The sequence below is a fragment of the Rhinoderma darwinii genome, chromosome 9, assembly GCF_050947455.1.
Source record: "Rhinoderma darwinii isolate aRhiDar2 chromosome 9, aRhiDar2.hap1, whole genome shotgun sequence".
Classification (NCBI taxonomy): domain Eukaryota; kingdom Metazoa; phylum Chordata; class Amphibia; order Anura; family Rhinodermatidae; genus Rhinoderma; species Rhinoderma darwinii.
Genome location: NC_134695.1, coordinates 37,800,111 through 37,817,148, shown reverse-complemented (window position 1 = coordinate 37,817,148; position 17,038 = coordinate 37,800,111). Strand labels below are relative to the sequence as shown.

Sequence of the window (17,038 nt, the reverse complement as noted above, 5' to 3'; positions counted from 1 at the left end):
CATTAAAATACATTTTATTTATTTGTGTTGTACTTTCTCTCTTTAACTTCTCTATGGGGGCTGCCATTTTTTTTTTCATCTCTGTATGTGTCGATTAACGACACATACAGAGATGGAATACGGCACATACATCCCCATAGTGAATGCGAACAGGAGCCGTTCCATTCACTATAGCGTATGCCATCTGTGTGGGAACGGCGCATGTGCCGCTCCCACACAGTTCAAAAGGAAGGTCTTCGGTAGAGCGACATCCGGCGCCATTTTCATGTGGACCGGAAGCCGCGGCCGGACAGTAAGACGACAACTTCCGGTCGCGGCTTCCGTCCATATGTTCAGAAGAGAGGATTAGGAGCGGAGGCAGCGTTGGCAGGAGTAGGTAAGTTATGTTTGTGTATGTATGCTCGTGTTATACTGTGTGATTACCACTGTATCTAATCCTCCTACACTGGGCATTCGCTCAAAAAATGGCAGCACACACTGTAGGAGGTTTTAACATTCAACCCCCTCCTTTCTCCTGGCATTAGCCAGGGGAAAGGAGGGGGGATTGTTTGAGCACACTAGAGCGAGTGTGTCTTCTCCAATATTGCAGCATAAAGGAATGAGGTTGCTTTACCACATGCAAATGCTGCAATTTTGGGAATTGCTCCCTCTAGTGACCAGCACATGGAAAGGTTATAAAATTAGAATCGAATTTATAATATTTCCTGACTTGTGAAAAAATTTTAAAAAATTAGAACAAAGTGTAATCATTTATATACGAACTGTTTAACTAAAATTAAAAAAAATTAAAAATTCTAGCGACACATTGCCTTTAAAATGGGGCCGCATTACCTGGAGAGACCAATACTCACATTTGCACTTGGCCACAGCTCTTCTATTACATTTTTTATTCGATTAACAACTTCCATTCTCATTTTCTCCTCTTCCGGCCGTGGGGACATATATTTGTAGAAGTCGAGAATTTCTTCATGAAGTCTAACAAAAACAAACAAAAAAATGAAACGTTACCTTAAATCATTTACATCTGGCCACATTTATAAACTTTTGTCCGGCTTTACAAGTCCTTAAGATTATTCTGCGAAGCATCAATATACAACATCAGGGTGACACAACAGAATGCTTTGAGAATTAAGTGGTTGGAAAAAAGGATATGTACAGTGAAACATAAGTGTGGTTTCATATGACTTTCATAAAGGCTCTCAATATAGACAAGGACTATTTACTAACGTATCAGTGTCGGGTTCTAGCTGGTCAGATCTCTCAAATGATAAATGTAAAAATCTGTAAATAACGCTGGCATAATGTTTCTAGACGTTCAGAACTATTTGAGCCTCCCCCTTCTTTGTATTAGAGACGAACAATCTGAAAAGTTGTGCGTTTCAGTTACAATAAGTTGTAATGCACATGCATAAAAAAGTAGAAAAACTTTAGTTTTATGTATAGAAGAGTTTTTAGAATTATTTCTGTATAGAAGATATTTTGGAATTATTTCTGTATGGCCTCACGCACACGGCCATATTGGATTTGCAGTCTGCAAAACAATGGGTCCGTTGCGGTCCAGAGGACCGCAAAAAACCCTGGTTGTGCATCCGTGTTTCATCAGAACTCGCGGATCCACAATTTACCAGTATTGGTAAATCCGGACCATAAAATGACTTGTCCCGAGTTTTTGCGGTCCCCACACCGATCCGTGTAAATCACTTGTGTGCGTGGGCCCACAAAAAAAAATGGGTCCGCAACCTATCTGTAAAAATACAGATAAATTGTGGCCGCAGAAATATGGACGTGTGCATGAGGCCATTATAAGAGGTTTTAGGAGGAAAAAAAAAAAAAAAGTTATTTTAAGAAAAACACAAACAAGAAATGTATAACACGTTCAAGTTGTTCCCTAGGACTTCCGGTTCGGGCGCTGGCGATGCAGAACGCGTGTGACTGAGCTCCCGCTCCCCAATTGACCTGAACGCTTGCGACAGTCGCTTTGGCGGCGAACATCGGGTAGCAGACACCGGCCCCACATGCAGGGACATCTCCAGCGTTGTCTGTATGGAACGTCACCTCCTCCGCAGCGCACACAAGCCAGCCATGGAGGATACAGAAGCGGCCACTGAGAAGGGAGGTAAGATGGCGGCGCTTCCCAACACTTCTCCCCCGCTGTACTCCCAAGAGGATGAAATGCAGCAGCCCCAATCTCCGTCTCCATATAGTGCAGAGCTCATATCTTCTCATGCACCTGTCGATTATGTGGCGCTGGCACATGAAGTGGCTAAACGGATAGCTCCGGACCTCCAAAAAGCGCTGGAAAAAACGGTGCAATCTTCTCTTAAAGAGGCTCTGTCACCAGATTTTGCAACCCCTATCTGCTATTGCAGCAGATCAGCGCTGCAATGTAGATTACAGTAACGTTTTTATTTTTAAAGAACGAGCATTTTTGGCCAAGTTATGACCATTTTCGTATTTATGCAAATGAGGCTTGCAAAAGTACAACTGGGCGTGTTGAAAAGTAAAAGTACAACTGGGCGTGTATTATGTGCGTACATCGGGGCGTGTTTACAACTTTTACTAGCTGGGCGTTGTGTATAGAAGTATCATCCACTTCTCTTCAGAACGCCCAGATTCTGGCAGTGCAGACACAGCCGTGTTCTCCAGAGATCACGCTGTGTCGTCACTCACAGGTCCTACATCGTGTCAGACGAGCGAGGACACATCGGCACCAGATGATTCTGCAGCAGCATCGGCGTTTGCAGGTAAGTCGATGTAGCTACTTACCTGCAAATGCTGACGCTGCTGCAGAATCAACTGTAGCCTCTGGTGCTGACACGATGCAGGACCTGTGAGTGACGACACAGCGTGATCTCTCGAGAACACGGCTGTGTTTGCACTGCCAGAAGCTGGGCGTTCTGAAGAGAAGTGGATGATACTTCTCGTCAGAAAGCCCAGCTAGTAAAAGTAGTAAAAACGCCCCGATGTACGCACATAATACACGCCCACTTGTACTTTTGCAAGCCTCATTTGCATAAATACGAAAATGGTCATAACTTGGCCAAAAATGCTCGTTTTTTTAAAAATAAAAACGTCACTAATCTACATTGCATCGCCTATCTGCTGCAATAGCAGATAGGGGTTGCAAAATCTGGTGACAGAGCCTCTTTAACCGCATGCTTGCGGACCTGGCACAACTCACTTCCAGGACGGGTGAATTAGTACAGCGTATAATGTTGTTAGAGGATGAAAATGAGCACTTGCAATCTACGCTCAAAGTGGTGTTGTCTACTACTACTCAGTTGGGGGACAAGGTGGAGGATCTAGAAAACCGCTCCAGGAGTAATTTGCGAATTGTGGGTCTGAAAGACGGTAGCCCCTTCTGATTTACAGCGCCTATGTGAGAGGGAATTACCAGCAGCCCTAGGTCTGCAACGCCCGTGCCGGGTGGAAAGGGCGCACAGACTGGGACCAGACCCGAGAAATCTTCTGTCATCTGACAATAGACCACCCCGTCCCAGACAAGTCATATTGAAGCTGCTCGATTATATTGACAAGGTAGCACTCATGAAGGCATACCGCCGTAGATCTCAACCCTTGGAGATTATGGTTATGAGGGTTCTGCTTTTTGAGGACTATTCTATGGAGGTCGCGAAACGTCGCCGCTCTTTTAGCAAGATCTGCACTGCCTTATTCCAGGCTAAAATACGCTTTAACCCCTTCCCGCTCCTTGACGTACTATTACGTCATGGCAGCTGTATCGTTCGTGCTCCATGCCGTAATAGTACGTCTCGGGAGTAACGGCCGTTTCGGCCGTCCTCCCGACACATACAGGAGCTGTGACGCTGCTGTCTTGTTCAGCAGCTGTCACAGCTCCTACAGCGGGGACCGATCGCTGTGTCCCCGCTGATTAACCCCTTAAAAGCCGCGTTCTATAGAGATCGCGGCTTTTTAGGGGTTAAGCTGCCATCGCCGGCCTGCTACGCGATAGCGGCCGGCGATGGTGACTATGGCAACCGGACACCAAACAATGGCGTCCGGCTATGCCATAGACGGAAGCCTAGTGGGTCCTGACAACGTCAGGACCCACTATGCTTGCTGTCAGTGAGTAGCTGACAGTTCTAATACACTGCACTACGCATGTAGTGCAGTGTATTAGAATAGCGATCAGGGCCTCCTGCCCTCATGTCCCCTAGTGGGACAAAGTAATAAAGTAAAAAAAAAGTTAAAAAAAGATGTGTAAAAATAAGAAAATAAAAGTTTTAAAAGTAATAAAAGTAAAAGTCCCACTTTTTCCCTTATCAGGCCTTTATTATTAATAAAAATATATAAACAAACAAATAAACTATACATAATTGGTATCGCCGCGTCCGTAACGGCCTGAACTACAAAATTATTTTGTTATTTATCCCGCACGGTGAACGCCGTAAAAAAAAATATTAATAAACCGTACCACAATCACAATTGTTTGGTCACTTCACCTCCCAAAAAATGGAATAAAAAGAGATCAAAAAGTCGCATGTACCTAAAAATGGTACTGATGGAAAATACAGTTCGTTACGCAAAAAATAAGTCCTCGCACGGCTTTATTGATTGAAAAATAAAAACGTTATGGCTCTTAGAATAAGGTAACACAAAAAGTGAATGATTGTTTACAAAACGTATTTTATTGTGCAAACGCCATAAGACATAAAAAAAAACTATAAACATCTGGTATCGCCGTAATCGTATCGCCCCGCAGAATAAAGTTAATATATCATTTATAGCGCACGGTGAACGCTGTAAAAAAAAAAGTATACAAAAACAATAGTAGAATTGCTGTTTATTAGTCACCACGCCACCTAAAAATGGAATAAAAACTGATCAAAAAGCCGCATGCACCCCATGAAAACTACAATGGATTCCTCAAGGGGTCTAGTTTCCAAATTGGGGTCACTTTTGGGGGGTTTCCAATGTTTTGGCACCACAAGACCTCTTCAAACCGGACATGGTGCCTAATAAAAAAGAGGGCTCAAAATCCGCTAGGTGCTCCTTTGCTTCGGAGGCCGGTGCTTCAGTCCATTACCGCCCGAGGGCAACATGTGGGATATTTCTCTAAACTGCAGAATCTGGGCAATACGTATTAAGTTGCGTTTCTCTGATAAAACCTTTTGTGTTCTAAAAAAAATGGTATAAAAAGAGTAAATTTCACCTCTACTTTGCTCTAAATTTCTGTGAAACACCTAAAGGGTTCATAAACTTTCTAAATGCTGTTGTGAATACTTTGAGGGGTCTAGTTTCTAAAATGGGGTGTTTGATAGGGGTTTCTAATATATGGGCCCCTCAAAGCAACTTCAGAACTGAACTGGAACCTAAAAAAATAAATAAATGAGGCAATACTTCGCTTCTTACATTATACTGATAATGAGCCGTGCCCACTCCGAGATGACCCCAGTTTTGACCGTTTGTATAAACGGAGACCCCTATTAGACCGTTCCAGTGCCCGGTTTTCCCAAGCATACACCCCCGAGAAGTGTTTTTCTATTGATGAGTCCCTGGTACATTTTAAAGGGAGGGTTCAATTCCGCCAGTACCTGCCAGGTAAGAGGGCAAGGTATGGCGTGAAGATGTATAAGCTGTGCGAGAGTGCATCAGGGTATACCTACAGGTTTAGGATATATGAAGGAAAGGCCACCCCCAAACCAGACTGCATCCTGGACTACAATAGGTACATGGGAGGGATGGACTTGTCAAATCAAGTCCTGAAGCCCTACAGCGCCATGCGGTGTGGTATAAGAAGCTGGCCGGGCACATCATACAGATGGCTTTGTACAATGCGTATGTGCTACGTCGATGTGCAGGCCAGAGGGGAACTTTCCTGGAATTTCAAGATCTAATCTTTAGGGACCAGGAAGGGGGGGCGCATCGTACCAGGGCAACACTTTCCAGGAGAAGGTCCCCAAACCGGTGGAAAGGGAAAGAGTCAAAAGAGGTGCAGAGTCTGCTATAAGAGGGGGATAAGGAAGAACACAATATACCAATGTGACACGTGTCCCGAAAAACCAGGGCTCTGTATAAAAGATTGTTTTAAAATGTATCATACATCCCTTGATTTTCAATTTACCCTGATGCACTCCGCACAGCTTACCCCCCTCATCTTTCCCATCTGAGCCCTGCCGTATGCCCAGGCAGCTGATAACAGCCACATGTAGGGTATTGCCGTACCCAGGAGAACCCACATTACAATTTAAGGGGTGTATATCTCCGGTGGCGCATGCTGGGCACACTATATTGGACACTGAAATGGCATATACATATATAAAATTGCAAATCTCACACTGCACCATCTGCTGCGCATTATCTTTTACACAGTACCTGTGGGGTCAAAATGCTCACTACACCTCTAGATGAATGTCTTAAGGGGTGTAGTTTTTAAAATGGGGTCACTTCTCGGGGGTTTCAACTGTACTGGTACCTCAGGGGCTTCTGCACACATGACTTAGCACCAGAAAAGCTCCAGTAGGCCAAATGGTGGTCCTTTCCTTCTGAGCCCTCCCATGGGCCCAAAGGGCAGTTTATCACCACAAATGGGGTATTGCCGCACTAAGGACAAATTGGGCAACAAAATGGGGTATGTTGTTCCCTGTGAAAATAAGAAAATTTGATCAAAAATGACATTTTATTGGAAAAAATATCATTTTTTTCATTTCACAGCCCAATTCAAATAGGTGCTGTGAAAAAACTGTGCGGTCAAAATGATAACAAAAACCATAAATGAATTCCTTGAGGGGTGTAATTTCCAAAATGGGGTCACTTCTGGTGGGTTTCCATTGTTTTGATACCTCAACGCCTCTTCAAACCTGGCATGCTGCCTAAAATATATTCTAATAAAAAAGAGGCCTCAAAATGCACTAGGTGCTTCTTTGCTTCTAGGGCTTGTGTTTTAGTCCACGAGCGCAGTAGGGCCACATGTGGGACATTTCTAAAAACTGCAGAATCTGGACAATACATATTTAGTAGTGTTTCTCTGGTAAAACCTTCTCTGTTACTAAAAAAAAATTGAATAAAATTGAAATTCAGCAGAAAAAATGAAATTTGCAAATTTAATTTCCACTTTGCTTTAATTCCTGTGAAATGCCTGAAGGGTTAAAAAACTTTCTATATGCTGTTTTGAATACTTTGAGGGGTCTAGTTTTTAAAATGGGGTGTTTTATGGGGGTTTCTAATACATAGGCCCCTCAAATCCACTTCAGAACTGAACTGGCACCTTCAAAAAAAGGCTTTTGAAATTTTCTTAAGAATATGAGAAATTGCTGTTTATGTTCTAAGCCTTGTAACGTCCAAGAAAAATAAAAGAATGTTCAAAAAACGATGCCAATCTAAAGTAGACATATGGGAAATGTGAACTAGTAACTATTTTGGGTGGTATAACCGTCTGTTTTTCAAGCAGATGCATTTAAATTCTGAAAAATGCTATTTTTTGTAAATTTTCTCTAAATTTTGCAATTTTTCACAAATAAAGACTGAATATATCGACCAAATTTTACCACGAACGTGAAGCCCAAAGTGTCACGAGAAAACAATCTCAGAATCGCTTGGATAGGTTTAAGCATTCCGACGTTATTACCACATAAAGTGAAATATGTCAGATTTGAAAAATGGGCTCTGAGCCTTAAGGCCCAAACTAGGCTGCGTCCTTAAGGGGTTAACCTACAATACCCCGCCATCCTACGAGTGTTCGAAGTGAACGGACGGACCAAGGCATTTAACTCAGCGAACGAAGCCAAGGAAGCACGCAGAGTTATGTAGTGGGCGCCCTTCGCAGGATGCGCGTCGTAGTCCAGAGCACAGTCCATGTCGCAAGTCAAGGAGATATCAGACGGAGTCGTTCAGATTTGGATCGGGCCTGGTCGGAGGCTCTCCTTTCCACAACTGGAAGGGCTAGTGGAGGAGGATCAAGGAACAGAGGGGACTCTCCGAAACCGCAGAGACGGCTGCGAGACCGGACTCTGTCTCCGTATCCAGATTGAAGGTTCTACAGGGACATTCTATCCTACGGGGTAGTTCCGTGGACGCTGTAAGCCAGTTAACTCTTTTACAGGTATCTCTGGGTCGTTTTCCATGTTTGCCTTGTAGAGATGCACTTTCTATTTTCAAATGATCTAATTCTATACTGTATGCTCTGTGATGTAATGTCGTAGGTCAACTGCAAGGGGCCGATGGTCTGTTATGACTATTTATATACATAATATATATTTTGTTATGCAGGTCGGGGAGGGAGAAACATGTTTTGCGTGCCAGAAAAAAGTGAAGCCAATGGGTACTAGGGTTATGTATACCCTTAGCAAAGGCGTTCTTTCTTTTTTGTCAAAGTCTGTTGATGTTGAGTCTGTTCTTGTTCTTCATGCCTGGTTTTGGTTATGTATTTAGTGTTCATGCATGGCTTTTATGTAAAGATGGATCCAACTTCCCGAACCGCTCACGGCTTTTACGCCTTAGCTCACCTTATGCATAGTCCAATTACATGAAAATAGTTTCATGGAACGTCAAGGGGCTTAGATCCCCACATAAAAGAACCAAACTCTTGAGACGCATGAAAAGATTACACCCGGATGTAGTCCTTTTACAGGAGACTCACCTTACTGAACCCGAATTTAAATATTTACAAAAGTTTTGGGTGGGTCAAGTTTTTGGCTCGGCTGATAGAGACGGAAAGGCAGGAGTCATAATACTGATGCACAAAAATTTTGCCTTTACTGTAGTGACCCAGGAGCATGACTATGAGGGCCGTTGGATCCATCTAGTGGTGGAACATGCAGGGGAAACTTTCAGTATCTATAATGTTTATGGTCCCAATACGGCCAATGCCCGTTTTTTCCGTCAGTTGGAAACTCAGCTTCAACAGGATCGTAACAGATTGTTAGTGCTAGGAGGGGGGGGGATCTCAATTCTGTAATGTCGCCTAGTGAGGATAGGAGCTCAATATCTATTTCGCATCGGCATAGGGATTTGATCCTGCCAGAAATTTTGGGACACACTGCCCTCACAGACGCTTGGAGGGGTTTACATCCTGATGCTAGAGAAGTCACACATTACTCGCACGCCCATCAATCGTGGTCCCGTATTGATTACCTATTAGTGAGCGATACTTTACCACGTCGGTTACGAGACGTGACAATTGAGGACCTAGTCATCTCTGATCACTCCCCGGTTACAATTACACTGGCCGACACTGTTGCTAAGGGGACGGACTTCATATGGAGATTCCCCTCCTTTCTGGCGAAGGATGAGGGTTTCTTACAGAAGCTAAGGGGTTGGTGGATAGAATTTGATGGGGATATTGCAGCGCATCGTTCGGACCCATCGTTGTATTGGCATACCGCAAAAGCAATGATTCGGGGAAAAATTATGCAATTTAATGTCTATCCTTAAAAACGCAAGACTACTGAAGGGTACAAGAAGGCGAGCGAGAGATTGAGACGTGCATACACGGCATTTTTACAATCCCCGACCACGACTCTGGGGGATGAATGGAGGGAAGCCAAGCTGCAATTTAACCAGTGGCTAGATAAAAGAGAAAGTATTTATGGGTCCCAATTTTACGCTGATCTTTTTCGGTTCGGCAATAAAGCAGGCAAATTACTGGCACGTCACATTTTAACCCTTAAAGATAACGGAGTTCCTACATCTGATCCCTAAAAAAAATTTATAAAATTTTACGCACATATTACCAAGCTCTTTATTCGGACACGCCCATTGACTTACAAAAAGGTAGGGAATTCCTGGAGAAGGTAAACTTGCCTGGACTCACTCAGGAGCAGTGTGAGCTATTGAACGCAGAGGTCACATTGGGGGAAATTACGAGCACCATTCGGACCTTATCTAATGGGACAGCCCCGGGACCGGATGGGTTTACGGGAGAATATTTTAAGTCCTTGAGAGGAAGTTAGCCCCGTCTTGGCGGAATACTATAAAGCTTTACTTCGGACAGGCCTTTTCCCGGCTGAGGCCAAAATAGTACATTTAAAAAGGTGTTACCCAAAAAAGGGAAGGATCCTCTTGACCCGGGGTCATTGATAGACCAAGACCAGAAATTACTCTCCAAAATTTTAGCAAATCGCTTGGCTTTATATTTGCCTACATTGGTGGGAAGATCCCAAGTGGGCTTTGTTGGGGTAGAGCAGCAGTGGCAAATCTGCGAAAGGTGTTGACAGTGTTAGAAGCGGTTAAGCATGATCCCCAGCCAGGTATCCGACCGGCACTCTTGGCGTTGGACGCAGAGAAGGCTTTCGATATCATACAGTGAGAATGGCTGGGGATGGCGCTGGATAGGATGCATATCCAGGGAGCCTTTAGGATCTTTCTGAAGGGTGTTTATGCTAATCCCCAAGCTCGAATCCATACTTCAAGGTTTCTTTCGGCCCCCTTTGAACTGTATAAAGGGACCCGTCAGGGATGCCCCTTGTCGCCGCTATTATTTAATTTAGCACTGGAACCTATGGCAAGATTTTTAGAGTCCACATTGTTTAAAGGTATTCAGGTGGGGTCTTCAGCAGTTAAGATAGCCTTGTTTGCTGACTATGTTATACTGTTTATGTCAAATCCACAGGAACATTTATTACCGGTTTTTCGTTTTTTGCATGACTTTGGGCAATGCTCGGGGTACAGAGTCAATGTCGCTAAAAGTGAACTGTTGGAATTGGGACAACCATTACCTAGGGCCTTCTGGCAATCCTTGGGGTGTGGGATATACCCGGTTAAACAGTGTGTTACATATTTGGGCATCAAGATAGGGAAGGTACCAGAGACCCTGTACGGCCTTAATTATCCACTGCTCCTTCAAAAAATACAGGCGGAACTCACGAGGTGGCGTCAGTTGTCATTGTCCCTTTTGGGGAGATGCCATTTGATCAAGATGATTAGTTTTCCTAGACTTTTATACCCTTTCCCGCTTTTGCTTAAGCATGTTGATGTGTCCAAATTGAATTCGGCATTTACAAAATTCATATGGGCAGGCAAGAGGCCTCGCATTGCACTCGCTAATCTTATGCTGGGTAAACATGAGGGGGGGGCTGAAGTTCCCTAATGTCAGGGGTTATAATGTGATATGTCTCTTTCGCCATGTCGTAGATTGGCTCCATGAATCGTGTCATTATTCCAATTTAGACTTGGAAGGGGCGTATGCCTCACCCTGGAACTTGAAAGCCTTGTTGCACTGTAGAGTTGCTTCACTTCCGTGCCGTCTCAAAACCTCCATTGTCTTGAGGGATACAGTCCTAGCTTGGAAAGCGGTTCGTAAACTCTTTGACCTGCCTCACTTACTTTCTAAACATATGCCTTTGTGGGGACATCTGGAATTCTTGCCAGGAGTAGAAAGGCGTGGTATTTTTACCTCTTGGGGGGGGGACGCAGGGATTAAATGCGCGGATGACCTTATACAAGTAGAAGACAGGAGACGGCTCACCGCGACTGAAATCAAAGCCAAACTACGGCCCTCAGAGGGTACTTTTCTCCAAATGCAGTCATTTAAGGGATTTGTCTAAAGAAGCCATCACACATACTCTGGACGAGGTCATCAGTCCAACGTCTCATAGGGTGACTATTTCGATGCTGTATAGAGCACTTGGGGATTGTTTTATTCGACCACGTCCTAGATCTATGTTCAAAGTTTGGGGAAGGTGGACTCAGGATCCGGATATAGGGGAGACCATACTGGAAGGTTGGGAGACGGTACAGAAGGTCATCTTGAATGAGAGTTGGAGGGAAACCTATTTTAAATTCATGCATTCAGCAATATATGGCTTTGACATTTTACCTTCACAATCATTCCCCGATCGCAACACTGCCTGCCCCAAGTGTAACACTCCATTGACTAATCTATGGCATGGAGTATGGAGTTGTGCTCATATTAAACGTTACTGGTTGATGGTGCACAAATATATCTTAGATCATTGGAAAGCGAAACTTCCTATGACACCTCATTCACTGTTCCACCAGGAACGACCGCCGGAGGACGGTAGTAGGGAGACGAGATCTCCTCCCCCCTTGATACACACGATTTTATTGGTGGCCTTAAGGTGTCTTCTCTGTAGATGGCTGGAAACTGACACTCCGGGTCTTGACATGATCGTGTTACATTTGAAACGGTCATTAGCTGTTGAACGAGTAGAGGTGGAAAGACAGAAAGAAGTGGGAGCTAAGAAGCTATTTGCTAAATGGCGAATCTTTATTGAATCGTAATGCACAGCTGCCGAAGTGGCGGAAATTGTTATGCCTTTTAGGCAGACTGCTTGGTATCATACAGAACTTCTGGCAGGCACCTTGGGTGGTTTACAAATCCGGTCTTGATGGAAGGGGGAGATCTGTAGCTCTCGTTAGCTCTGGTTAAATTATAATTATTTCCTATGCGCTGTTTACTTTTGCTGACCTAAGTCGTGTTCAGGGGTAGGGGGAAGTACTGTTTTTCATTTACTATGTGAAATGGGTCATTTGCCATGATTGTATTTAATTCTGTTTTGCAAATTGCGTGTTGTTCAACTATGACGCAAATGCTATGTGATCTTTTTGTCTGTTTAAAAGAAAATGTGAAAATTGTCAATAAAAATGTTTAAAAAAAAAAAATATATATATAAAAAAAGTTGTTCCCTAGTTTGGTCTTTATTATATGCACATAGCTCATTTCATGGCGCTACAGGTTTCAGTTTTTTTTAAATCCCCATTTCACTCATTTTCATACCTAAAATAACATAATATACTATAATTAAAATCTCAGCCTCCTCCCTTATTTAATTCCCATCTATATCCCCCGTTGCCAAGTAGCACTACAGTAGTAAACAGAAAAACTCCATGTATGTTGCCATGAGAAATCCATATATAATATCCCGCTTCTGTGAAGACGCATATCTACCTGTGACCCAAATGTCATGCTTTGCAGGCGTAGCAGAAATACACACACACACTTTTTGCTTTAACCCCTTAATGACCGGGCCATTTTGCACGTTAATGACCAAGGATTATTTTTTGTTTTTTCACGGTCGCATTCCAAGAGTCGTAACTCTTATTTTATTCCGTCGACATAGCCGTATAAGGGCTTGTTTTTTCCGGGACGAGTTGTATTTTGTAATTGTACCATTTTTAGATGCTTATAATATATTGATTAACTTTTATTAACTTTATTTTAGGAGAGAATTGAAAATAAGCAGCTATTCCAGCATTAATTTTCACGTTATAAATTTACGCCGTTTACTATGCAGCGTAAATAACATGTTAACTTTATTCTATGGGTCGGCACGATTACAGGGATACCAAATGTGTAAAGGTTTTATATGTTTTTTCTACGTTTGCACAATAAAAACCCTTTTAGAAAAAAATTACTTGTTTTTGCATCGCCGCGTTCCAAGAGGCGTAATTTTTTTATTTTTCCGTCGATGTGGCCGTACGTGGGATTGATTTTTGCGGGACAATGTGTCGTTTTCATTAGTACTATTTTGGGGTACATAGGACTTATAGATGAACTTTTATTTTATTTTTTATGGGGGGGAATGGGAGAAGAGAGAGAATTTTGCCGTTGTTTTTTGCGTTTTCTTTGGACGCCGTTCATCCGGCGGTTTAATTAATGTGTTCATTTTATTGGTCAAGTTGTTACGATCGCGGGGATACCATATATGTGTATGTGTGATTTGTTTTGACCGTTTTATTAAATAAAACCACTTTTTGGGGCAAAAAAGTAGTTTTATTTGACTTTGACTGTAATTTTTTTTATTTTTTTTTTAACAAACTTTATTTAACGGTTTTACTTTTTTTTTTTTAGTCCCACCAGGGGACTTCACTATGCGATGTGCAGATCGCATATATAATGCTTTGGTATACTTCGTATACCAAAGCATTATTGCCTGTCAGTGTAAAACTGACAGGCAACCTGTTAGGTCATGCCTCTGGCATCGCCTAACAGGCAGATGCTGAAGACAGACCTGGGGGTCTTTGTTAGACCCCCGGCTGTCATGGAAACCCGACGGCGACCCGCGATTTGTTTGCGGGGGCGCCGATCGGGAGACAGAGGGAGTTCCCCCCTCTGTCAAACACATTAAATGCCGCTGTCACTGTTGACAGCGGCATTTAATGGGTTAAACTGCCGGAATCGGCGCGTGCTTCGATTCCGGCAGTTGCAGCAGGAGCCAGGCTGTGTATAACAGCCGTGCTCCTGCCGCTGATCGCGTGGGTAAACTGTCAGTACCCGCGCGATCACAGGACGGATATATCCGTCCTCCTGCGCGAACTAGCAGCTGCTGAGGACGGATATATCCGTCCTTCGGCGTTAAGGGGTTAAACGGCCCTAAATGAAAATCTTACCAACACCACCTCTCTGTCTTTCATACGGTGGTATTTCGGATCGGTATTCGTAAGCCAAAACCAGTAGATAATACAAATGTAGCTGGTGTGAAATACTCAGCCAAAATCCATGTTATACATGCGTGTAGGCCCGGCCTAACAGTAATAACGTTGCAAATCACTGCATAAAACTAGGAGACTTTATAGAAATATTTGCATATGGGTTTGGCGGCTGTCACTCCCATAAACTGAAGGAGAGAGTTGTACACATGCCTTGCTGACTCCCCCAACTTGTTCCCTCAGCTGCTGGATCCTAGGGGACGACGACATGGACCCCTGTTCTCCTATAGATATGCGATAAAGGTCTTTTTGTTGGAATACTCCCTTTAACTTCACTTGGAAAATCTCTGTCTATTCATGGTTAGCAAAAGAAAAACTGTCCTTCAAAGTAGCAAGATTGTGACAGAGAATTGCACAAGCTAAAAAAAAACAGGGGTTGAAGTTAAGGTGAATGCTCAGATGGCAAAAATACCATGTATATGGCATAAGGGTATTGTTCTACTAGCAAAAACTAAAAGGTGGTTTTACCTGGGCAGATATTTTCCCTTGCTTACCACAGTTTGTCGACCAGCGCTCGTTTTCTCCATTATGGAAACCAACGATCATCACTATCCCCTATATATTGGCATCTTGTTGGCAGCACATCCCATGTTTACAAAGGGAGATGCGCTGCCAACTAGCGACCATTTCTATGGGTACATAAAAAATCCAATCAGCTGATAGCGCTCCTTTGTACGCAGGGGCAATCATCTGGCACTAACGCTCATTCACTCGAACATTGACCAGTATATAAAATAAAAAAAAATCTATTCTATCTGGGAGCGGAGGCCGCTCTTGAACCTGCCTTTTTTTTTTTTTTTTTTTAAGTGGCGGAGTCGGCATAAAATGGCTAAAGGCCAGAAATTATAGCGTAAGTATGGCTTGCGCCACAATTTACAACTTATTTGCGACATAGTACTGGCGTGCAGCCCTTAATAGATTCCCCCCTCAGTGTATAAAACTGGCCATGGTAAAGATTCTCAGACAGACATTCTGCTATATTTTTGATCGGATGCTCACCTGGAAACAGGTTTACCCAAATTTCCCATAATAGGAGTGAATTTAGTGTGCTGTGGGAGACCTGAATCTTTGCACTGCCACACATGTATTCTAGGACGATAGGAAACAGTACAATCACAGAAAAGTTTATCAAAAGCTTTTATGCCACTTCTGTGTCGTTAAAAAGTCACATATTTTGGCACACGTGATATTTACGCTAACATTAGCGTCTTTCCACTGTGCAGGCTGTAGCAAGAGGGGCCTTTCGCAAATCGACAGATTGACCGTCATTTACGCCAGAAATTGGCATCGATTTTAATTTCTGGCACATTTATAGTAAGAGATGCGCCAAATTTATTAAGAGGCATGCGCCTTTTTATAAACTTGGCGCATTTCACCATGAATTTAACTTAAAGGGGCTGTCCAGGCATGGGGCGGTTCTTCATACCGATGACCTATCCACAGGATAGAGCATCAGTATATGATCAGTGGGGATCCGACAACCGGACCGATCGGCTTTTCCGGCTGCCTCCAGCAACTGGATGTCCATGCCACAAGCAGATGGCTCCGGTGACAGTGTAGCGGCCGTGCTGCAGCTCTGCTCCTAGTCAAATGAATAAGAGCATAGTTGCAGTAACCCAGAACGACCACTATAAAGTGTTTGGAGCCTTCTGCTTCCGGCACCGACCCCTGCATAACATCCAGTTACTGGAGGCAGCCTGACAGCCGATTGGTGCAGGGTAAGGGTGTCGGAAACCCCACCGATCATATATTAATGACCTATCCTGTGGATAGGTCATCATTAGGAAAGACTGCCTTTAAGACTAGGGTATAAAAACTCCAGTTTTAGTAAATTATTCCCATAGTCTCTTCCACAAACCTGAATGATAACTGTTCGGAGCTATATATGAAGTTAATGTACCAGATTTACCACCCGTATTTTGCCTAAAGCTATGTTCAAAAGTCAGATTTTTTTCTGTGTGGTTACTCAAAGCAGTTTTCACGTCAAGAAGTGACACGACACTACAGTTTGCAGCTGCTGAATCTGGCAGTGTTAATGTAGCACTAAGTGACATAATCTGTCATCTGTGTGCATAGGCTCCCTGTAAAATACAAGCGTAGATACAACATGTCAAAACATTAGTAAAGTAAACTGGCTGCTCACAGAAATGCCAACAGTCTGAGTCATGGATCCGGATTTAGAGATCACAGCAGTTTCCTTTTTGCAGAAGCGAGAAGGCATTTCCAGATTGTGCTCAGGGCTGTTAGGTGGAGGTTTTTCTCGCACCAGTTCAGAACTGGAAAGTTTTCCTCTATACATGAACACGAACAGAAGCCACAACATTTTTTTCAATGGAGTAAAACATCATCATTTATTGAGAGCTCAGGCCACACAAGAGAAAGCAGAAGTGACTGGCGGCAGTACGGCTGGGTTCACATTGTGCGATTTCGAAATGTTGGGGGAAAAAACCACCACGTGTCCTTTTAAATACCCACGTATTTTTGTGGGACAGGTTGTAGTTTTTAAAGGGAATGTGTCGCTAGAAAAATATATATATATTTTTTTTAGTTAAACAGTTAGTATATAAATGACTACACATTGTTCTAATTTTTTCACAAGTCAGGAAATATTATAAATTAGATTCTAATTTAT

General features: G+C 43.2%; 1 protein-coding gene across 2 annotated transcripts in view; it reads right to left on the bottom strand.

The window, feature by feature from the left end:
* The window catches only part of TENT4B (terminal nucleotidyltransferase 4B), a 62,533-nt gene that overhangs the window by 22,953 nt on the left and 22,542 nt on the right, over positions 1–17,038 (bottom strand). For both annotated transcript variants that reach the window (XM_075837518.1, XM_075837519.1), the window contains exon 2: positions 852–975. In XM_075837518.1, the coding sequence (XP_075693633.1) occupies positions 852–975 (124 nt within the window). The remainder of the gene's footprint in view (positions 1–851; positions 976–17,038) is intronic.